The sequence below is a fragment of the Oncorhynchus clarkii genome, chromosome 2, assembly GCF_045791955.1.
Source record: "Oncorhynchus clarkii lewisi isolate Uvic-CL-2024 chromosome 2, UVic_Ocla_1.0, whole genome shotgun sequence".
Classification (NCBI taxonomy): domain Eukaryota; kingdom Metazoa; phylum Chordata; class Actinopteri; order Salmoniformes; family Salmonidae; genus Oncorhynchus; species Oncorhynchus clarkii.
In genome coordinates, this window is record NC_092148.1 from 94,197,226 (window position 1) to 94,221,029 (window position 23,804).

General features: G+C 43.2%; 1 protein-coding gene across 1 annotated transcript in view; it reads right to left on the minus strand.

Annotated features, from left to right (window-relative positions):
• LOC139376505 (anoctamin-3-like) overlaps positions 1–23,480 on the minus strand; it is a 79,500-nt gene extending 56,020 nt beyond the window's left edge. Inside the window, exons 1-9 of the mRNA XM_071119165.1 lie at positions 23,328–23,480; positions 20,518–20,569; positions 18,101–18,106; positions 16,265–16,392; positions 15,441–15,596; positions 10,329–10,429; positions 10,042–10,086; positions 9,083–9,217; positions 3,511–3,617 (exon numbers count right to left, since the gene is read on the minus strand). Of these exons, the coding sequence (XP_070975266.1) occupies positions 3,511–3,617; positions 9,083–9,217; positions 10,042–10,086; positions 10,329–10,429; positions 15,441–15,596; positions 16,265–16,392; positions 18,101–18,106; positions 20,518–20,569; positions 23,328–23,480 (883 nt within the window). The remainder of the gene's footprint in view (positions 1–3,510; positions 3,618–9,082; positions 9,218–10,041; positions 10,087–10,328; positions 10,430–15,440; positions 15,597–16,264; positions 16,393–18,100; positions 18,107–20,517; positions 20,570–23,327) is intronic.
• Between the last annotated feature and the right edge of the window lie 324 nt (positions 23,481–23,804).

The window sequence follows — 23,804 nt, forward strand, 5'->3', positions numbered from 1 at the left end:
GAGTCCCAAGGGGAGTTCCTGACGAGTACAAGTTGGTGGATCAGGTGGCAGCTGGGTTTGAGTCCTCCATTTGTTGGTGGTGCACTGTTAATAAAAATGTGGATAGAATACATTCCAGAATCGCATTGCAGTGGATATGCTACTGGCAGAGAAAGGTGGAGCTTGCACTATGTTTGGTGAACAGTGTTGTACTTTCATCCCTAATAACACAGCCTCCGATGGTAGCTTGACCATAGCCCTAGAAGGTTTGAGGACTCTTAATGGTAAAATGAAATCTCATTCTGGGATTGATACCTCAATGTGGGACTCCTGGATGAGTGCCTTTGGTAAATATAAAACCCTGGTCTCCTCCATTTTGGTCTCCATTTCGGTGTTCGCGGCCATTTTGGTTCTCTGTGGATGCTGTTGCATTCCATGTATCCGTTCCCTTACCACTAGGGTTATCTCTAGAGCTATTGACCCTTCCCCCCTTTCCCAGATGTTTCCTCTGCTTGCTAATGACCTGCCCGAATTTGAGGATGAGGTTGAGAGTGCCTACTAGGTTTTGTTTTTTCTTTTCATGAAATGCTATGACTGCTGAAATAAGGGATAATGAGTGACACCCTAGTGGGTGTCAAAAAGGGGGGCTTAAATTTCACATCATTTTCTTTTGTTCTGTTTTTCAATGAGCTGTTGTTCTCTTTTGACATGAGGGTTGCAAGTTCCTAGGTGGCTGGTAGCCAATCTAGTACATAGTGGGATCGAATGGAGAACATGAAGGTATTTTAAACTTTGTAATTGTTAGCCTAGTTTATGTCACATCTCTTAGGAGATGTGAAGAGAGGGAATCACAAAACTTTTCCTTCTGGGAAAAGTTTTCTTTTTGTGTCTGGATCTAGTTAGGTTGTGTCACGTCTCTGGGGAGACGTGAAGAGAGGGATTTGTAAGGAAGTGCTATTTCTTATGCAGGTGACCAGCCTACTGCTATTACATTGCTATAACTGAGACAACGTATTTTCACAGTAAAACATGTTAGGTCCCATACAGGATAGCTCCCACACCCACACACACAGCACACACACATTACACACACTAACTGCCGAGGACACACAGATAAGACATACACCCACACATTGGGAGGAAGAGACAGCCTTGACTTGCAGAAACCAGCGCACACACCTAATCTCCTTTTTAGCTGAACATTGTGTGACAAAGAACAAGACTCAGAGGGATGACGGACGGCCCAACAGGGCCAATCCAAGAAGACTACACCTCAGCCTGAACCAACCCGAAGACCCGATCTTCTAGAATCAACCTACTTTCTGTTCTGTATATGAGACATGTGCACTCTGTTATCTGCGCTTCTTTTTCTGCTGGTTCCTTAAGAACCGAATGAAATGGCCCGTATACGTTGTACCAGATATCTTTACTCATAATTAAACTGTCACTTGTCATACAATAGACCACCTTGTCTGAATCGATCCTTGACCGGCTCACCCTCCTACATATCCCATTATTAACAGTATTCAACAGTTGTGGGGGTAATTCCAGGTTTATTTTTATTTATTTATTTAACCTTTATTTAACTAGACAAGTCAGTTAAGAACAAATGCTTATTTACAATGACGGCCTAGGAACAGTGGGTTAACTGCCTTGTTCAGGGGAAGAACGACAGATGTTTACCTTGCCAACTCGGGGATTCGATCTAGCAACCTTTCGGTTTATACAATGCATTTGGAAAGTATTCAGACCCCTCAACTTTTTCCACATTCCCCCCCCCAAAAAATAATCTCCCTCATTAATCTACACACATAATAAATCCCATAATGACAAAGAAAACAGGTTTTTCTAATTGTTTAATCCATTTTAGAATAAGGCTGAACCCCGCCCTGATCTTTAGAGATTATCAGATTATCAAATTTATGTTGAGAGTTCACGCCTTTGAGTTTGAGAAAGATTGGGATGAACAGGTGCCTCTTATGTTGTTTGCAGTGTGGGAGGTTATTCAGGAATGTCTCGGTATTAGTCTTAATTAACTCTTGTTTGGGACATCATGTCAGATTCATTTGATCTTGCTGAGAGAGAGAGAGAGAGAGGTTGTTGCAGGGCAACACATTAAACAAAAAAAAACTGAACTGTTGAAGCACGTTAGCTCTTTTCGATACAGTTTGCACCGCACCTGGGAGAAACTGGAGAAGGCGCAAATGAAAATTAAATCGAAAAAGTCCCTCACTTTCGATGTGAGTTGACCAAATCCTGGTTTTGTTACCCGTTGCAAGCTCACTTTTCAGGCCCTTACCCCATAGTGAATAGTAATAAATAAATCTGGATTACATCATCAGGAGCACAGGGACCAAAAATCTGTCTGAGTCATGTCAACATGTTGAAACCATACTTCACCCGCTACGATCGGAGAAGTCGATGGAAACCGCTAGTGATGTTCTGCCTGTGGCCACTGCTGTCACTGTAGAATATAGTCTTCCTCAAGAGCACGAGGAAAGCTCAATACAACCGTCCTTCAAAGAACTACACTGGATTTTACGCAAACTGGAAACCGCATATCCTGAGGAGACATTTATTGTAGCTGGGGATTTTTAGCAAATTTGAGTAAAACTCTATCAACACATTGACTGTAGTACTCGCCTTGGAAAAACATTGGACCACTGCTAATCAACTTTCCGCTACCATGGACTGTGGGCTCTCGCAAGGCTGCCGGCCCAAATGGCATCCCTAGCCGCGTCCTCAATTAATGTCCTTGAGTGGCCCAGCCAGAGCGTAGACTTGAACAAGATCGAACATCTCTGGAAAGACCTAAAAATAGCTGTGCAGCGACACTCCCCATCCAACCTGACAGAGCTTGAGAAACTCCCCAAATACAGCTGTGCCAAGCTTGTAGCGTCATACCCAAGAAGACTCAATGCTGTAATCGCTGGAAAAACTGGTTCAACAAAGTACAGAGTAAAGGGTCTGAATACTTATGTAAAAGTTATATTTAAGTTAATTATTTGAAAAAATTGTTTTTCTTTGTCATTATGGAGCATTGTGTGTAGATTGAAAAGGGAAATTTTTTTTAAATCAATTTTAGAATAAGGCTGTAACGTAATAAAATGTGGAAAAAGTCAAGGGGCCTGAATAGTTTCCCGAATGCACTGTAGATAGATAGATATATAGATATAGATAGCGTAGCTCCATAGATAGATAGATATAGTTAGCGTAGCTCTGTAGATAGATAGACAGATAGATAGATAGATAGATAGAAAGATATATATAGCGTAGCTCCGTAGATAGATAGACAGATAGATAGATAGATAGATATAGATAGCGTAGCTCCGTAGATAGATAGATAGATATAGATAGCGTAGCTCCGTAGATAGATAGATATAGATAGCGTAGCTCCGTAGATAGATAGATAGATATAGATAGCGTAGCTCCGTAGATAGATAGCGTAGCTCCGTAGATAGATAGATAGATAGATAGATATAGATAGCGTAGCTCCGTAGATAGATAGATATAGATAGCGTAGCTCCGTACCCATCTTAGACTTCCCGTCCTCATACTTGGTGCGTTGGAGAACATGGTGGACTATTCTGCTTCTGGTGGAGTTGGAGAAGAACGTCTGTCTGTTGTTGATGGTAAAACTGAGAGAGGAAAGTCAAACCAACAAAGGGTCAGCATTATTATGTGGTAAATCATCCATATAACTGAAGAGAGAACCAACAGTCACGCTTCAGACACTCAGTCACTCCCTCCCTCTCGACGTCAGCGGTCGATTAACCACCGAACCTGGGACCCCACGTCACACAGTATAGCTTCCGTCCCTCTCCTCGCCCTCACTTGGGCTCGAACCTGGGACCCCACATGTAACACAGTATAGCTTCCGTCCCTCTCCTCGCCCCTACCTGGGCTCGAACCTGGGACCCCACATGTAACACAGTATAGCTTCCGTCCCTCTCCTTGTTGTCATAGAGTTGTCATAGAGAACGTAAAGAAAGGGGGAGTTGTCATAGAGACAGTAAAGAAAGGGGGAGTTGTCATAGAGACCGTAAAGAAAGGGGGAGTTGTCATAGAGACCGTAAAGAAAGGGGGAGTTGTCATAGAGACCGTAAAGAAAGGGGGAGTTGTCAGAGACCGTAAAGAAAGGGGGAGTTGTCAGAGACCGAAAAGAAAGGGGGAGTTGTCAGAGACCGAAAAGAAAGGGTGAGTTGTCAGAGACCGAAAAGAAAGGGGGAGTTGTCAGAGACCGAAAAGAAAGGGGGAGTTGTCAGAGAGACCGAAAATAAAGGTGGAGTTGTCATAGAGACCGGAAAGAAAGCGGGAGTTGTCAGAGACCATAAAGAAAGGGGGAGTTGTCATAGAGACCAAAAAGAAAGGGGGAGTTGTCAGAGAGACCGTAAAGAAAGGGGGAGTTGTCATAGAGACCGTAAAGAAAGGGGGAGTTGTCAGAGACCGTAAAGAAAGGGGGAGTTGTCAGAGACCGTAAAGAAAGGGGGAGTTGTCAGAGACCGAAAAGAAAGGGGGAGTTGTCAGAGACCGAAAAGAAAGGGGGAGTTGTCATAGAGACCGAAAATAAAGGTGGAGTTGTCATAGAGACCGGAAAGAAAGCGGGAGTTGTCAGAAACCAAAAAGAAAGGGGGAGTTGTCATAGAGACCAAAAAGAAAGGGGGAGTTGTCAGAGACCGAAAAGAAAGGGGGAGTTGTCAGAGACCGAAAAGAAAGGGGGAGTTGTCAGAGACCGAAAAGAAAGGGGGAGTTGTCATAGAGACCGAAAAGAAAGGGGGAGTTGTCATAGAGACAGGAAAGAAAGGGGGAGTTGTCAAAAAGACAGGAAAGAAAGGGGGAGTTGTCAGAGACCGAAAAGAAAGGGGGAGTTGTCAGAGACCGAAAAGAAAGGGGGAGTTGTCATAGAGACCGAAAAGAAAGGGGGAGTTGTCATAGAGACCGGAAAGAAAGCGGGAGTTGTCATAGAGACCGGAAAGAAAGCGGGAGTTGTCAGAGACAGAAAAGAAAGGGGGAGTTGACATAGAGACCGAAAAGAAAGGGAGAGTTGTCAAAAAGACAGGAAAGAAAGGGGGAGTTGTCAAAAAGACAGGAAAGAAAGGGGGAGTTGTCAGAGACCGAAAAGAAAGGGGGAGTTGTCAGAGACCGAAAAGAAAGGGGGAGTTGTCAGAGACTGAAAAGAAAGGGGGAGTTGTCAGAGACCGGAAAGAAAGGGGGAGTTGTCATAGAGACCGGAAAGAAAGCGGGAGTTGTCAGAGACAGAAAAGAAAGGGGGAGTTGACATAGAGACAGTAAAGAAAGGGGGAGTTGTCATAGAGACCGAAAAGAAAGGGAGAGTTGTCATAGAGACAGGAAAGAAAGGGGGAGTTGTCAAAAAGACAGGAAAGAAAGGGGGAGTTGTCATAGAGATAGTAAAGGGAGTGTTGTCATAGAGACGGTAAAGAAAGGGGGAGTTGTCATAGAGACAGCAAAGAAAGGGGGAAATGTCAAAAAGACAGGAAAGAAAGGGGGAGTTGTCATAGAGACAGTAAAGGGAGTGTTGTCATAGAGACGGTAAAGAAAGGGGGAGTTGTCATAGAGACAGCAAAGAAAGGGGGCGTTGTCAGAGACAGTAAAGAAAGGGGGAGTTGTCATAGAGACAGTAAAGAGAGTGTTGTCATAGAGACGGTAAAGAAAGGGGGAGTTGTCATAGAGACGGCAAAGAAAGGGGGAGTTGTCAGAGACAGTAAAGAAAGGGGGAGTTGTCATAGAGACAGTAAAGAGAGTGTTGTCATAGAGACGGTAAAGAAAGGGGGAGTTGTCAGAGACAGTAAAGAAAGGGGGAATTGTCATAGAGACAGTAAAGAGAGTGTTGTCATAGAGACGGCAGCTGCCATTATGAGCTGGACTATAGCATCTTTATTTGCAGTCATTCTATCATCATTTCGTCCTCTGTTGCCTCTAATTCACACAAACAGATAACATTTCATTCAAGCTAGTCTATTTGATGGGAGGATTGAGATGCTAGCAGGGGAGATTATCATAACAGAGACAGAACACTGCCGTCACTGTCTAAAGATAACTTCATCTCTTCCTCCTCCAGTGTAGCCTGTAATAAACACACATGAGCCAGTCTATCTCACAAGCTGTTTGTGTCAGATTGAGTGTTAGTGTTAGAGTGACTGTCAGAGTGTTGGAGTGACTGGGGTAAGGGTTAGGGTTAGGGGGTTGAGGTAAGAATTAGGGTTAGGGTAAGGGGGTTGAGGTAAGGGTTAGGTTAGAGGGTTGAGGTAAGGGGGTTGAGGTAAGGGTTAGGGTTAGGGGGTTGAGGTAAGGGTTAGGGTGTTGAGGTTAGGGTTAGGGGGTTGAGGTAAAGGTTGAGGTAAGGGTTAGGGGGTTGAGGTAAGGGATAGGGTAAGGATAGGGGGTTGAGGTAAGGGTTAGGGTTAGGGTACGGGGGTTGAGGTAAGGGTTAGGGTTAGGGTACGGGGGTTGAGGTAAGGGTTAGGGTAAGGATAGGGGGTTGAGGTAAGGGTTAAGGTTAGGTTAGGGGGTTGAGGTAAGGGTTAGGGTAAGGATAGGGGGTTGAGGTAAGGGTTAGGGTTAGGTTAGGGGGTTGAGGTAAGGGTTAGGGTTAGGTTAGGGGGTTGAGGTAAGGGTTAGGTGGTTGAGATAAGGGTTAGGGTAAGGTTAGGGGGTTGAGGTAAGGCTTAGGTTAGGGGGTTGAGGTTAGGGTTAGGTTAGGGGGTTGAGGTTAGGGTTAGGTTAGGGGGTTGAGGTTAGGGTTAGGTTAGGGGGTTGATGTAAGGCTTAGGTTAGGGGGTTGAGGTAAGAATTAGGGTTAGGGTAAGGGGGTTGAGGTAAGGGTTAGGGTTAGGGGGTTGAGGTAAGGGTTAGGGTGTTGAGGTTAGGGTTAGGGGGTTGAGGTAAAGGTTGCGGTAAGGGTTAGGGGGTTGAGGTAAGGGTTAGGGTAAGGATAGGGGGTTGAGGTAAGGGTTAGGGTTAGGGTACGGGGGTTGAGGTAAGGGTTAGGGTTAGGGTACGGGGGTTGAGGTAAGGGTTAGGGTAAGGATAGGGGGTTGAGGTAAGGGTTACGGTTAGGTTAGGGGGTTGAGGTAAGGGTTAGGGTAAGGATAGGGGGTTAGGGTAAGGATAGGGGGTTGAGGTAAGGGTTAGGGTTAGGTTAGGGGGTTGAGGTTAGGGTTAGGTTAGGGGGTTGAGGTTAGGGTTAGGTTAGGGGGTTGATGTAAGGCTTAGGTTAGGGGGTTGAGGTAAGGCTTGGGTTAGGTTAGGGGGTTGAGGTAAGGGTTAGGGGGTTGAGGTAAGGGTTAGGGTTAGGTTAGGGGGTAGAGGTAAAGGTTAAGGTTAGGGGGTTGAGGTTAGGGGTTGAGGTAAGGGTTAGGTTAGGGGGTTTAGGAAAAGGCTTAGGTTAGGGGGTTTAGGAAAAGGCTTAGGGTTAGGTTAGGGGGTTGAGGTAAGGGTTAGGGTTAGGCTTAGGTTAGGGTTAGGCTTAGGTTAGGGGGTTGAGGTTAGGGGGTTGAGGTAAGGGTTAGGTTAGGGGGTTGAGGTAAGGGTTAGGTTAGGGGGTTGAGGTAAGGGTTAGGTTAGGGGGTTGAGGTAAGGGTTAGGTTAGGGGGTTGAGGTAAGGGTTAGGGTTAGGGTACGGGGGTTGAGGTAAGGGTTAGGGTAAGGATAGGGGGTTGAGGTAAGGGTTACGGTTAGGTTAGGGGGTTGAGGTAAGGGTTAGGGTTAGGTTAGGGGGTTGAGGTAAGGGTTAGGGTTAGGTTAGGGGGTTGAGGTAAGGGTTAGGTGGTTGAGATAAGGGTTAGGGTAAGGTTAGGGGGTTGAGGTAAGGCTTAGGTTAGGGGGTTGAGGTTAGGGTTAGGTTAGGGGGTTGAGGTTAGGGTTAGGTTAGGGGGTTGAGGTTAGGGTTAGGTTAGGGGGTTGATGTAAGGCTTAGGTTAGGGGGTTGAGGTAAGGCTTGGGTTAGGTTAGGGGGTTGAGGTAAGGGTTAGGGGGTTGAGGTAAGGGTTAGGGTTAGGTTAGGGGGTAGAGGTAAAGGTTAAGGTTAGGGGGTTGAGGTTAGGGGGTTGAGGTAAGGGTTAGGTTAGGGGGTTTAGGAAAAGGCTTAGGTTAGGGGGTTTAGGAAAAGGCTTAGGGTTAGGTTAGGGGGTTGAGGTAAGGGTTAGGGTTAGGCTTAGGTTAGGGTTAGGCTTAGGTTAGGGGGTTGAGGTTAGGGGGTTGAGGTAAGGGTTAGGTTAGGGGGTTGAGGTAAGGGTTAGGTTAGGGGGTTGAGGTAAGGGTTAGGTTGGGGGTTGAGGTATGGGTTAGGTTGGGGGTTGAGGTAAGGGTTAGGTTGGGGGTTGAGGTAAGGGTTAGGTTGGGGGTTGAGGTAAGGGTTAGGTTGGGGGTTGAGGTAAGGGTTGGTTAGGGGGTTGAGGTAAGGGTTAGGTTAGGGGGTTGAGGTATGGGTTAGGTTGGGGGTTGAGGTAAGGGTTAGGTTGGGGGTTGAGGTAAGGGTTAGGGTTAGGGGGTTGAGGTTAGGGGGTTGAGGTAAGGGTTATGTTGGGGGGTTGAGGTAAGGGTTAGGGATAGGGGGTTGAGGCAAGGGTTAGGGATAGGTTTGGGGGTTGAGGTAATGGTTATGGATATGTTTGGGGGTTGAGGTAAGGGTTAGGGTTAGGGTTTGGGGGTTGAGGTAAGGGTTAGGGTCTGGGGGTTGATGTAAGGGTTAGGGTTAGGGGGTTGAGGTAAGGGTTAGGGTCTGGGGGTTGATGTAAGGGTTAGGGGGTTGAGGTAAGGGTTAGGGGGTTGATGTAAGGGTTAGGGATAGGTTAGGGGGTTGATGTAAGGGTTAGGGATAGGTTAGGGGGTTGATGTAAGGGTTAGGGGGTTGATGTAAGGGTTAGGGATAGGTTAGGGGGTTGAGGTAAGGGTTAGGGGGTTGATGTAAGGGTTAGGGGGTTGAGGTAAGGGTTAGGGGGTTGATGTAAGGGTTAGGGGGTTGATGTAAGGGTTAGGGATAGGTTAGGGGGTTGAGGTAAGGGTTAGGGATAGGTTAGGGGGTTGAGGTAAGGGTTAGGGTTAGGGGGTTGAGGTAAGGGATAGGGTTAGGTATAGAACCTACTGGTGCATGCGTGCCCTGCTGAAGGGGGCTGTATAGCAGTCTGTCTCCTCTAGATCAGGTAAGGCCTCTTTGTCCAGCTTCATGGGGTTGCTGGGTAACCAACTCTTTATCTGACAACACCTCAGATGAAACCGGCTTCAGGGAGAGAGGACAGAGAAAAACAGATTAATTAACCAGGATTAGCCTAGTAACAGAACCACATATGGTTTTAATTAACCAAGATTAGCCTAGTAATAGAACCACACAGGGTTTTAATTTACCAAGATTAGCCTAGTAACAGAACCACACAGGATTTTAATTTACCAGGATTATACCAGATATCGTTTTATTTGATCAATGATAATCATTAAAATCACATAGAAATCACATTTTGCATTTTCACAGTCAAACACTCAATAGAAGACAGCATTATTATGTCTTGTGTACTTTGCAGCAGACACTCTTTAGTGATTCAGGGTGACTTATTATTGGGCTTAAAACAGTTTAATATCTCACATTCGTATACACAACATAACATCTTTAAGTAGCAGGATAAACTAATCATTAAATTCATTAAATCGTGCATTAATTCCTCTGGGGTAGAGCTCAATGACAGTTTGACCTATTCACCCTCCGTGATCAAATCACGGTTTACCCTCTTCTACTTAACTCCCTGATGGCCCATCTTGCATCTCAATATAACAACCAGTGTAGCAGTGGGACTCTGGACGCTTTCTGTACATCCCCACTGTTCTCTCTCTCGCCATTCTACAAATAAAAATAACAGCTACAGCTCACGGTGACGTCAACAGGGCCACTCCAGCTGTGTTACTGCGACTCGACCACGGGCTCAGCACCGTCACGGTGTTGAATGCTCCTGATCCTGTATTTCATTAGAAAGTGCTCTGCAGTGCTCAGACAGTCAAGCTCAACATCACACTGTGCCCGAACCTAATAAGATATCACGTAAATCCACTTGCCTGCCCATAACTTTGCTCTTCCAATCCGTAAAGTACATTTTTTTCCTGAAAAAAATAAATACAAATGCAATAAATTAGAAGACGTTGTCGGTTGGGTGGAAGAATCCCAACGGATCAAGCCATACAAAGAGCTCATCAAACTTTATTGAACGAGCTGTCGTTATAGATGTTTATGAGTAGTTGTTAAGCGCTTATGTCACGTATTATAATGCATTATGTATAGTTCATGAGGCGTTATAAATGTGTTTATAATGCATTATGTAGAGGGAATTCGTAGGAAGTGCTACCTGAATGGCATCCTGATATTCATCTGCTCAGCGTATTTACAGAGAGTGTCCCAGGGAACATGGATCTTCACAAACATGATGTCGGTGTCGGTCAGAGACGGCTTTCGAGGGGACGAAATTGGAAATTAGCTTGTGACAAAGACTAGCATCTGACAATATTTGAGAATGTCGCGACGAAGACACGATGACAATATTTGAGAATATGATCACGAGTGCCACCCCCCACTGGGCAAAAAAAGGGGTTGAATCAATGTTGTTTCCACGTCATTTCAACAACAACAACAACAGGTACGTGATGACTTTGAATCAATGTTGTTTCCACGTCATTTCAACAACAACAACAACAGGTACGTGATGACGTTGAATCAATGTTGTTTCCACGTCATTTCAACAACAACAACAACAACAACAACAGGTACGTGATGACGTTGAATCAATGTTGTTTCCACGTCATTTCAACAACAACAACAACAACAACAACAACAACAACAACAGGTACGTGATGACGTTGAATCAATGTTGTTTCCACGTCATTTCAACAACAACAACAACAGGTACGTGATGACGTTGAATCAATGTTGTTTCCACGTCATTTCAACAACAACAACAACAGGTACGTGATGACGTTGAATCAAAGTTGTTTCCACGTCATTTCAACAACAACAACAACAGGTACGTGATGACGTTGAATCAATGTTGTTTCCACGTCATTTCAACAACAACAACAACAACAACAGGTACGTGATGACGTTGAATCAATGTTGTTTCCACGTCATTTCAACAACAACAACAACAACAACAACAGGTACGTGATGACGTTGAATCAATGTTGTTTCCACGTCATTTCAACAACAACAGCAACAACAACAACAGGTACGTGATGACGTTGAATCAATGTTGTTTCCACGTCATTTCAACAACAACAACAGCAACAACAACAACAGGTACGTGATGACGTTGAATCAATGTTGTTTCCACGTCATTTCAACAACAACAACAACAACAACAGGTACGTGCTGACGTTGAATCAATGTTGTTTCCACGTCATTTCAACAACAACAACAACAACAACAACAACAGGTACGTGATGACGTTGAATCAATGTTGTTTCCACGTCATTTCAACAACAACAACAACAACAACAGGTACGTGATGACGTTGAATCAATGTTGTTTCCACGTCATTTCAACAACAACAACAACAACAACAACAACAGGTACGTGATGACGTTGAATCAATGTTGTTTCCACGTCATCTCAACAACAACAACAACAACAACAACAACAGGTACGTGATGACGTTGAATCAATGTTGTTTCCACGTCATTTCAACAACAACAACAACAACAACAACAGGTACGTGATGACGTTGAATCAATGTTGTTTCCACGTCATTTCAACAACAACAACAACAACAACAACAACAACAGGTACGTGATGACGTTGAATCAATGTTGTTTCCACGTCATTTCAACAACAACAACAACAACAACAACAACAGGTACGTGATGACGTTGAATCAATGTTGTTTCCACGTCATTTCAACAACAACAACAACAACAACAACAACAGGTACGTGATGACGTTGAATCAAAGTTGTTTCCACGTCATTTCAACAACAACAACAACAACAGGTACGTGATGACGTTGAATCAATGTTGTTTCCACGTCATTTCAACAACAACAACAACAACAACAACAGGTACGTGATGACGTTGAATTAAAGTTGTTTCCACGTCATTTCAACAACAACAACAACAACAGGTACGTGATGACGTTGAATCAATGTTGTTTCCACGTCATTTCAACAACAACAACAACAACAGGTACGTGATGACGTTGAATCAATGTTGTTTCCACGTCATTTCAACAACAACAACAACAACAACAGGTACGTGATGACGTTGAATCAATGTTGTTTCCACGTCATTTCAACAACAACAACAACAACAACAACAGGTACGTGATGACGTTGAATCAATGTTGTTTCCACGTCATTTCAACAACAACAACAACAACAACAACAGGTACGTGATGACGTTGAATCAAAGTTGTTTCCACGTCATTTCAACAACATCAACAACAACAACAACAGGTACGTGATGACGTTGAATCAATGTTGTTTCCACGTCATTTCAACAACAACAACAACAACAACAGGTACGTGATGACGTTGAATCAACGTGGGAAAATTGATTGGTAAATAGTCATCAATGCTTTTTGTTTTCACTAGATGTTTCACCTAAATCAAATGGCCACAGGGTTTTTTGTTGAATTCACGGTGAATTCATGTTGCCAAATCAACCAAAGGAGACGTTGAACAGACCGTACGTGCCCAGTGGGATACCAAATTTACCAAAATAGTAAAATAATACTTGTTAAAACAAATTCAAGGCATTGTCTAAACAATTCTCTGTAGTTTCTGTATCAAAAATACAAAGACAAATGCAAACTTTGTCATTAGTATAGAGCTGTAGGAGCAATGTGGGAAGAGTATGTACTATATTAATGTAGTACACAGTAGTAGAGTATGTACTATAGTAGAGTATGTACTATTTTAATGTAGTACACAGTAGTAGAGTATGTACTATTTTAATGTAGTACACAGTAGTAGAGTATGTACTATCGTAGAATATGTCCTATATTAATGTAGTATACAGTAGTAGAGATTATACTATATTAATGTAGTATACAGTACTGGAGTATATACTATATTAGTGTAGTTGTAGTATACAGTAGTATAGTATATACTATATTAATGTAGTTGGAGTATATAGTAGGAGAGTATGTACTATATTAATGTAGTTGTAGTATACAGTAGTAGAGTATATACTATATTAATGTAGTTGTAGTATACAGTAGTAGAGTATATACTATATTAATGTAGTATACAGTAGTGGAGTATATACTATATTAATGTAGTTGTAGTATACAGTAGTAGAGTATATACTATATTAATGTAGTATACAGTAGTAGAGTATGTACTATAAATGTAGTATACAGTAGTAGAGTATGCACTATTAATGTAGTATACAGTAGGAGAGTATGTACTATATTAATGTAGTTGTAGTATACAGAGGTAGAGTATGTATTATATTAATGTAGTATACAGTAGGAGTGTATGTACTATTAATGTAGTATACAGTAGGAGAGTAGGAGAGTATGTACTATATTAATGTAGTATACAGTATATACTATATTAATGTAGTTGTAGTATATAGTAGGAGAGTATATACTACATTAATGTAGTTGTAGTATACAGTAGGAGAGTATATACTATATTAATGTAGTTGTAGTATACAGTAGTAAAGTATATACTATATTAATGTAGGTGTAGTATACAGTAGTAGAGAATATACTATATTAATGTAGTATACAGTAGGAGAGTATATACTACATTAATGTAGTTGTAGTATACAGTAGGAGATTATATACTATATTAATGTAGTTGTAGTATACAGTAGGAGAGTATATACTATATTAATGTAGTTGTAGTATACAGTAGGAGAGTATATACTATATTAATGTAGTTGTAGTATACAGTAGGAGAGTATATACTATATTAATGTAGTTGTAGCATACAGTAGTAGAGTATATACTATATTAATGTAGTTGTAGTATACAGTAGTAGAGTATATACTATATTAATGTAGTTGTAGTATACAGTAGTAGAGTATATCCTATATTAATGTAGTTGTAGTATACAGTAGGAGAGTATATACTATATTAATGTAGTTGTAGTATACAGTAGGAGAGTATATACTATATTAATGTAGTTGTAGTATACAGTAGTAGAGTATATCCTATAGTAATGTAGTTGTAGTATACAGTAGGAGAGTATATACTATATTAATGTAGTTGTAGTATACAGTAGGAGAGTATATCCTATATTAATGTAGTTGTAGTATACAGTAGTAGAGTATATACTATATTAATGTAGTTGTAGTATACAGTAGGAGAGTATATACTATATTAATGTAGTTGTAGCATACAGTAGGCGAGTATGCTACCCTTCCTCTTTCTCCAGCATCAGCTCACATGCTCCTCTAGTCTATATTACACTGAACAAAAATATAAATGCAACATGTAGTGTTGGTCCCATGTTTCATGAGCAGAAATAAAATATCCTATATGCACAGAAAGTGTATTTCTCTCAAATTTTGTGCAGAAATGTGTTTACATCCCTGAGCATTTCTCCTTGGCCAAGATATTTCACACCCTGTCAGGTGGTTGGATTATCAACAAGCCCGATTTTAACAGCATGTTCATTACACAGGTGCACCTTGTGCTGGGGGACAATAAAAGCCACTCTAAAATGTGCAGTTTTGCCACACAACACGATGCCACAGATGTCTCAAGTTTTAAAGGAGTGTGCAGTTGACATGCTGACTGCAGAAACGTCCACCAGAGCTGTTTCCAGATGATTAAATGTTAATTTCTCTACCATAAGCCACTTCCAACATCGTTATAGAGAATTTAGTAGTACGTCTAACTGCAGACCACGTGTGACCACGCCAGCCCAGGACCTCCACATCCGGCTTCTTCACCTACGGGATCGTCTGAGACCAGCCACCCGGACAGCTGATAAAACTGAAGAGTATTTATGTCTGTAATAAAGCCCTTTTGTGGGGAAAAACTCATTCTGATTGGCTGGGCCTGGCTCCCAACTGATTTTCTTATCAGAACTGTAACTCAAAAAAAAAACATTGAAGTTGTTGCGTTTATATTTTTGTTCAGTATATATACCAAGGGGCAACTAGATTCAGCCGCGGGTCGATTTCTTTCAGGAGCAGAAGGCCGGAACGTAATTATAATAATTTGTATACTGCAAATTGACCACAACTAAGCCCAAAAAGAGATTACATTTGAAAATAACACTAATTTCTTACCTTTATTACATTGAGAAATGATCAGATTCGTAGGAATATTAAATTAAACTCATTATTAGCTGAATTCCTAAGTGATCTTAGTAAAAAATTTTTTTAACCCAAAACCAAAACTAAAATCCCCCCCCCTCCCTAAAAAAGTACACCTCGCGGGCCGGTTTTAGCCCAGCAAGGCCAGCTGTTGCCGTCACTCTGACCCCTGTTAGAGTATAGTATATGTACCCTACCACTTTCTCCAGCATCAGCCCCTCAGCTCTCAGGTTCCTCTCAAAGGTGACTCTCTTTTCCACCAGAGGACTGGACTTCCTATAGACCAGGATGTAATCGATACGCTTCTTCCCATCTCTGAACATCAGACCGGACGGCTGCCCGGGGTTGGTCCCCTACGGAAATAACCGTTTATCAGGAATAGACCTCCATAACACATCCATAAGCAATTCATAACACACTTATGTCAACAACTTTTTTTTTTCTTCAACTAAACTCATAATCATATTAATAACCTCAAATAAATGTATGTTTTAAATAGCATTTAAGTGTGGTGCAAAGCAGAGTGACTTCATTAATGTTTGATAGTTAGCCTCAATCAAAGGTTTCAAAGCTGCGTAACTGTGAGACATTGAAAAAGATTGACCCTGCACCATTCTGGTTATTGGGTGGGTGTGGAAAAAATGGCCATCTGGAGCTCGTCCGAGAGGCTGGCTTTGAGCCCTCACCTGCAACGTACTTATGTGCTGATTGACATAGATCTACCAACTCTAGGGTTGTCTGGTCAGAACGCAACTTTGAGGCCCATAACTGTAAGCTTTGTCACCACACACACACACACTTGTGTGGTCTTAATTTAATGGCATAGGGAATCGGTTAGGAAACAGCATGTGAATAGTCCATCAGCATGTAAACACGCTAACTTGAGGTTGTCAAGGAAGGAGCCCAGCTGTGCGTCCAAGCGTCCCGATTGGTTGGAATAGCCGGGTGATTGACATGCCTGACGGCCAATCAGATTGAGAGGGCCGGCCTTTCTTTTAATGTGTGCTTGTGTTTGTGGTACCTGAAGCGAATCTGCTCGTGCCTCTAATTTGGCTCGGATGGCAGGTTTCTGAATGAGAAACGACTCGTCTGTCCTTCCTGCCTTGTACGCACTAGCTTCTGACTCCTCCCCATAGTTGTCCTTCACAGCTTCTGACTCCTCCCCATAGTGGAACTTCACAGCTTCTGACTCCTCCCCATAGTGGAACTTCACAGCTTCTGACTCCTCCCCATAGTGGTCCATCACAGCATCTGACTCCTCCCCATAGTGGTCCTTCGCAGCTTCTGACAGACAGATACAGGATGATCAGTAAACGGTCAAGACAGACAGACAGACAGACAGACAGACAGACAGACAGACAGACACAGGATGATCAGTAAAAGGTCAGGACAGACAGACAGACAATGTGCTACACATTGTTGTTTTACCAGGCTGCACAACGCTCCTCAGCTCGGCCACAAAGAACAGCAACAACACTGTTTTCCCCCTCTGACATCAAGCGTAACATGTGCTACACATTGTTGTTTTACCAGGCTGCACAACGCTCCTCAGCTCGGCCACAAAGAACAGGAACAACACTGTTTTCCCCCTCTGACATCAAGCGTAACATGTGCTACACATTGTTGTTTTACCAGGCTGCACAACGCTCCTCAGCTCGGCCACAAAGAACAGCAACAACACTGTTTTCCCCCTCTGACATCAAGCGTAACATGTGCTACACATTGTTGTTTTACCAGTCTGCACAACGCTCCTCAGCTCGGCCACAAAGAACAGGAACAACGGTGGTGGGGCGGCCAGTGGCACTGTTTCTTTAAAAACCCTTTTTGTTCCCATTCCTCTGTCAAAGATAGTCAACACATTTTTATTTTACATTTATTTAACAAGACAAGTCAGTTAATATGAACAAATCATTATTTTCAATGATGGCCTGGGAACAGTGGGTTAACTGGTCTAGGAACAGTGGGTTAACTGGTCTAGGAACAGTGGGTTAACTGCCTTGTTCGGGGTAACAGTGGGTTAACTGCCTTGTTCAGGGGCAGAATGACAGATTTTTACCTTGTCAACTCTGGGATTCGATCTTGCAAACTTTTCGGTTACTGGTCCCAACGCTCTAACCACTAGGCTACCTGCCGCCCCTCCACTCTAACCACTAGGCTACCTGCCGCCCCTCCACTCTAATCACAAGGCTACCTTCCACCCCACATTCCTGAAAGGTGTTAAAACGACCCGTCACGACTAAGACCAGGGTTCTACATACATTTACACAGGATCTAGCTCACAGAGATATAATGACATGGACTTGAAATGGGGATACCCATTCTAGTAATACTATTTCTGTGATCCAGTCATTATGGAACAGCCTGTACAGAGCACTAATCATCATCTTACATGACTTATGTTATGACGACGTAAAACAAAATGGTGTCGTGCAACACGATTCAGACCTGACAGCAAAATAAAACAGATCTGGCACCAGAGTGTATTTTCCCTGCTGGTTCGTGCTCAGAATAGACAGTCTCCCATCCCAAACGGCAACCTATCCCCTAGAGTGGTCAAAGGTAGTGCACTATGCAGGTGAATTTTGGGGATGCATCCAGGGACTTCTGAGTCATGCTAAACTGCTCATTTGAATGTGAATGGTATTTGAGTGAATTCTCCCACCGCTACAGATGTCCTTATTAGAGGAGAATGATTTTTCTTTCTCCCCTCACAGCGGTGACATCTATCTTATCCACTGTGGCTTAACGCGGTGTGTTGCTCACCACACCACTGCATAGTTTTCCCCCCACGCCTCACAGTGACGCTAACGTTTAAAACAACCACCGCTTTACAAAACACCCCCTGAAGATGTATCACAATCATCTCAAATCAATACCATGTCTAAGCAATGTCACTGTCACTATGAAAATCAATTAAACGTTTTTTTAAGGTATTGGATACTCAACCAGTATAGTCAAAAGGTTAAGGTAAGGGTTAAGTTTACGGGGCTTGAGGTAAGGGTTAAGTTTACGGGGCTTGAGGTAAGGGTTAAGTTTACGGGGCTTGAGGTAAGGGTTAGGTTTACGGGGCTTGAGGTAAGGGTTAGGTTTACGGGGCTTGAGATAAGGGTTAGGTTTACGGGGCTTGAGGTAAGGGTTAGGTTTACGGGGCTTGAGATAAGGGTTAGGTTTACGGGGCTTGAGGTTAGGGTTAGGTTTACGGGGCTTGAGGTAAGGGTTAGGTTTACGGGGCTTGAGGTAAGGGTTAGGTTTACGGGGCTTGAGGTAAGGGTTAGGTTTACGGGGCTTGAGGTAAGGGTTAGGTTTACGGGGCTTGAGGTAAGGGCAAGTTTAAACGGGTATATGGTTACGGAACCATTGGAAGCACTGAAAAAAAATCTGCCTGTTTTTTTTTTTTTAATACCAGCAGAACATAATGTATTTTACAGACTGCCAGAGCTAACAATGAATAAAATCATTATCACGTTATCATCATCATAAACAAATCTCACATGATAGTGAATTAAGTACCAGTCTATTCAGTGGATTAAGTACTGATATGATAAACAGTAAACAGTCCATGATAAACAGTAAACAGTCCATGATAAACAGTAAACAGACCATGATAAACAGTAAACAGTCCATGATAAACAGTAAACAGTCCATGATAAACAGTAAACAGTCCATGATAAACAGTAAACAGTCCATGATAAACAGTAAACAGACAATGATAAACAGTCCATGATAAACAGTAAACAGACCATGATAAACAGTAAACAGACCATGATAAACAGTAAACAGACAATGATAAACAGTAAACAGTCCATGATAAACAGTAAACAGACAATGACAAACAGTAAACAGTCCATGAAAAACAGTAAACAGTCCATGATAAACAGTAAACAGTCCATGATAAACAGTAAACAGTCCATGATAAACAGTAAACAGTCCATGATAAACAGTAAACAGACCATGATAAACAGTAAACAGTCCATGATAAACAGTAAACAGTCAATGATAAACAGTAAACAGTCCATGATAAACAGTAAACAGTCCATGATAAACAGTAAACAGTCCATGATAAACAGTAAACAGACCATGATAAACAGTAAACAGACCATGATAAACAGTAAACAGACCATGATAAACAGTAAACAGACCATGATAAACAGTAAACAGTCCATGATAGTGAGTAGCAATTATAGTGTAGAAAGTGGACCATCAATCTACACTACATGACCAAAAGTATGTGGACAACTGAACGTCGAACATGTCATTCTAAAATCATGGGCATTAATTTGGCGTTCCAATTCATCCCAAAGGTGTTTGATGGGGTTGAGGTCAGGGCTCTGTGCAGGCCAGTCAAGTTCTTCCACACCAATCTTGACAAACAATTTCTGTATGGACCTCGCTTAGTGCATTGTCATGCTGAAACAGGAAAGGGCCGTCCCCAAATTTGCCCCAAAGTTGGAAGCAGAGAATCGTCTAGAATGTCATTGGATGCTGTTGCGTTAACTATTCCCTTCACTGGAACTAAGGGGCACGAACCACGGAAAACATCCTCAGACCATTTTTCCTCTTCCACCAAAATGTACAGTTGGCACTATGAATTTGGGCAGGTAGAGTTCTCCTGGCATTCGCCAAACCCAGATTTGTCCGCCGGACTACCAGAATGCACAATTCAAATGTAGGACAGTGTGGCTGTTGGTTAAAATAACACCAGATCCTTAACATTGACAGCCATGTCTGCCAGAGAATGTGTTTCCACTTCACAATAACAGCACTTACAGTTGACCGGGGCAGTTCTAGCAGGGCAGAAATTTGACTGACTTATTGGAAAGGTGGCATCCTAGGACGGTGCCACGTTGAAAGTCACTGACCTCTTCAGTAAGGCCATTCTACTACCAATGTGTGTCTATGGAGATTGCATGGGTGCGTGCTCGATTTTATACACCTGTCAGCAATCGGTGTGGCTGAAATAGCTGAATCCACTAATTTTACAGGGTGTCCACATACTTTTGTATATATATTATATGTCATGATGCTGTCGCCAAGAGTGAAAACTGGTCTCACCCTGCATCAACCCATCATGACCTTGTTAGACCTACAGTATGTGAGGATGTGGGTTTACTTCCTACAGGAATCACACTAAAACTGGTCTCACCCTGCATTAACCCATCATGACCTTGTTAGACCTACAGTATGTGAGGATGTGGGTTTACTTCCTGTTGTAGAATACGTCTAAAAACTCCGACAGGCTGTGGGGAGAACGGACAGACACACCGACTGACTGACCTGTCTTTGAGGGGATGAGGGTGCAGGAGGTGCTGTGACTGTGGGTCAGAGGCTGGGTCTGGGCTTGGCGCTGACGGTAGTCCTTCCCCTGGGCCTGGTGCTGTAACCAGGGGTCGACCTGCTGGGTCTGGAGCTGGGCACGTGTCTGGTCCTGGAGATACGGCTACAGATGGAAGAGGGAAAATAGATCCAGCTAGTCGGCTTTACCTGCTCCAAAACTCATCTATTTATTGTCCTGTAGCTTCTCATGGCTCTCTCTCATCTCACTGTGGTAGGCATATTTTGAGCAATATGTTTGGAATATCGAATCGCAATCCATATAGAATCATGATACATACAGTGCATTCAGAAAGTATTCAGACCCCTTGACCTATTCCACATTGTTACGTTACAGCCTTATTCTAAAATTGATTAAATAGTTTTTCCCCTCTTCAATCTACCCACAATACCCCATAACGACAACGCAAAAACAGGTTTTAGACACGTTTGCAAATTTATAAAAAATATCACATTTACTTAAGTACTAGAAACCGGAAGGTTGCAAGTTCAAATCCCCGAGCTGACAAGGTACAAATCTGTCGATGTGCCCCTGAACAGGCAGTTAACCCACTGTTCCTAGACCAGTTAACCCACTGTTCCTAGACCAGTTAACCCACTGTTCTTAGACCAGTTAACCCACTGATCCTAGACCAGTTAACCCACTGTTCCTAGACCAGTTAACCCCACTGTTCCTAGACCAGTTAACCCCACTGTTCCTAGACCAGTTAACCCCACTGTTCCTAGACCAGTTAACCCCACTGTTCCTAGACCAGTTAACCCCACTGTTCCTAGACCAGTTAACCCACTGTTCCTAGACCAGTTAACCCCACTGTTCCTAGACCAGTTTAACCCACTGTTCCTAGACCAGTTTAACCCACTGTTCCTAGACCAGTTTAACCCACTGTTCCTAGACCAGTTTAACCCACTGTTCCTAGACCAGTTTAACCCACTGTTCCTAGACCAGTTTAACCTACTGTTCCTAGACCAGTTTAACCCACTGTTCCTAGACCAGTTTAACCCACTGTTCCTAGACCAGTTTAACCCACTGTTCCTAGACCAGTTTAACCCACTGTTCCTAGACCAGTTAACCCACTGTTCCTAGACCAGTTTAACCCACTGTTCCTAGACCAGTTAACCCACTGTTCCTAGACCAGTTAACCCACTGTTCCTAGACCAGTTAACCCACTGTTCCTAGACCAGTTAACCCACTGTTCCTAGACCAGTTTAACCCACTGTTCCTAGACCAGTTTAACCCACTGTTCCTAGACCAGTTTAACCCACTGTTCCTAGACCAGTTTAACCCACTGTTCCTAGACCAGTTTAACCCACTGTTCCTAGACCAGTTTAACCCACTGTTCCTAGACCAGTTTAACCCACTGTTCCTAGACCAGTTTAACCCACTGTTCCTAGACCAGTTTAACCCACTGTTCCTAGACCAGTTAACCCACTGTTCCTAGACCGGTTTAACCCACTGTTCCTAGACCAGTTTAACCCACTGTTCCTAGACCAGTTTAACCCACTGTTCCTAGACCAGTTAACCCACTGTTCCTAGGCCAGTTTAACCCACTGTTCCTAGACCAGTTTAACCCACTGCTCCTAGACCAGTTAACCCACTGTGAAAATAAGAATGTGTTTTTAACTGACTTGCCTAGTTACATTTTTTTATACCCTTTACTTTGTTGAAGCATTTTTGGCGGCGATTACCGCCTCGAGTCTTCTTGGGTATGACGCCACAAGCTTGGCACACCTGTATTTGGGGAGTTTCAGCCGCTGAAAAACATCCCCACAGCATGATGCAGACATCACCATGCTTCACCGTAGGGATAGTGACAGGTTTCCTCCAGAAATGACGCTTGGCATTCAGGCCACAAAGTTCAATCTTGGTTTCATCAGAGCAGAGAATCTTGTTTCTCCATGGTCTGAGAGTCCTTTAGGTGCCTTTTGGCAAACTCCAAGCGGCCTGTTATGTGCCTTTTACTGAGGAGTGGATTCCTTCTGGCCACTCTACCATAAAGGCCTGATTGGTGGAGTGCGGCAGAGATGGTTGTCCTTCTGGAAGGTTCTCCCATCTCCACAAATAAACTCTGGAGCTCTGTCAGAGTGACCATCGGTTGGTTGCCAGTTCTAGGAAGAGTTCATGGCTTGGTTTTTGCTTGGACATGCACTGTCAACTGTGGGACCTTATTTAGACAGGTGTGTGCCTTTCCAAATCATGTCTAATCAATTTAATTTACCACAGGTGGACTCCAATGAAGTTGTAGAAACATCTCAACTATGATCAACGGAAACAGGATGCACCGGAGCTCAATTTCTAGTCTCATAGCAAAGGGTCTGAATACTTATGTAAATAAGGTATTTTTTTAATTTTATTTTTATAAACCTGTCATCTCTTTGTTAGTGTAGATTTATGAGGAAATACATGAATTGAATCCATTTTAAAGGTTGTAACGTGACAAAATGTAGAAAAGGGCGAAGGGGTCTGAATACTTTCCGAATGCACCGTACATAGAATCACAATATGTATTGAATCGTGTCATTGGATCTCAAACCTCTCCTCGGGGGACCCCCAGTCGTTACAGTTTGTTATCTATTCCAGAGCAAGTACACCTGATTCAAACTTGTCAACTAATCAAGGCCTTGATTAGATTAATCCGGGAAACTAGTTCAAGGCTACAACAAAATGGTGAAACTGAGGGTTCCAGAGAAGTGTTTTTTTTTTACGTATTGACTTAAGTAATGTGATAAAATACCCTGCCAACTCCCAACCCTACCGGTGTCTGGGGCTTGTCGTCGGGGGTGCAGGGCATGGACAGAACGTGGCTGAGGCTCTGTGGGTGTATCTGGTTCTGAGCCAGGCAGGGCAGACTGCGACGCGATGGCTTCAGCGTCTTCTCCTTCAAGATCTCACTGATGCTTGTGTGCATGCCTGGAGGAGGGATGGGGGGGTGGGGAGAGGAGGAGAGAGGGGGGAGATGTAGAGGAGGAGGAGAGAGGGGGGATGTATAGGAGGAGGAGAGAGAGGGGTGGGGAGAGGAGGAGAGAGGGGGGATGTAGAGGAGGAGGAGAGGGGTGGGGAGAGGAGGAGAGAGAGAGGGGGGGGGGGGGGGGGGGGGTGTGGAGGAAAATGTCCAATACAACATACTGTACGTTGGTAAAATCGTTATCAACCTACTTTGCAAAAAATATATACATTTTCGTGTGCAGATGAAACCCAGATTAGCATTGTATAATTGATTAATTTATGCATA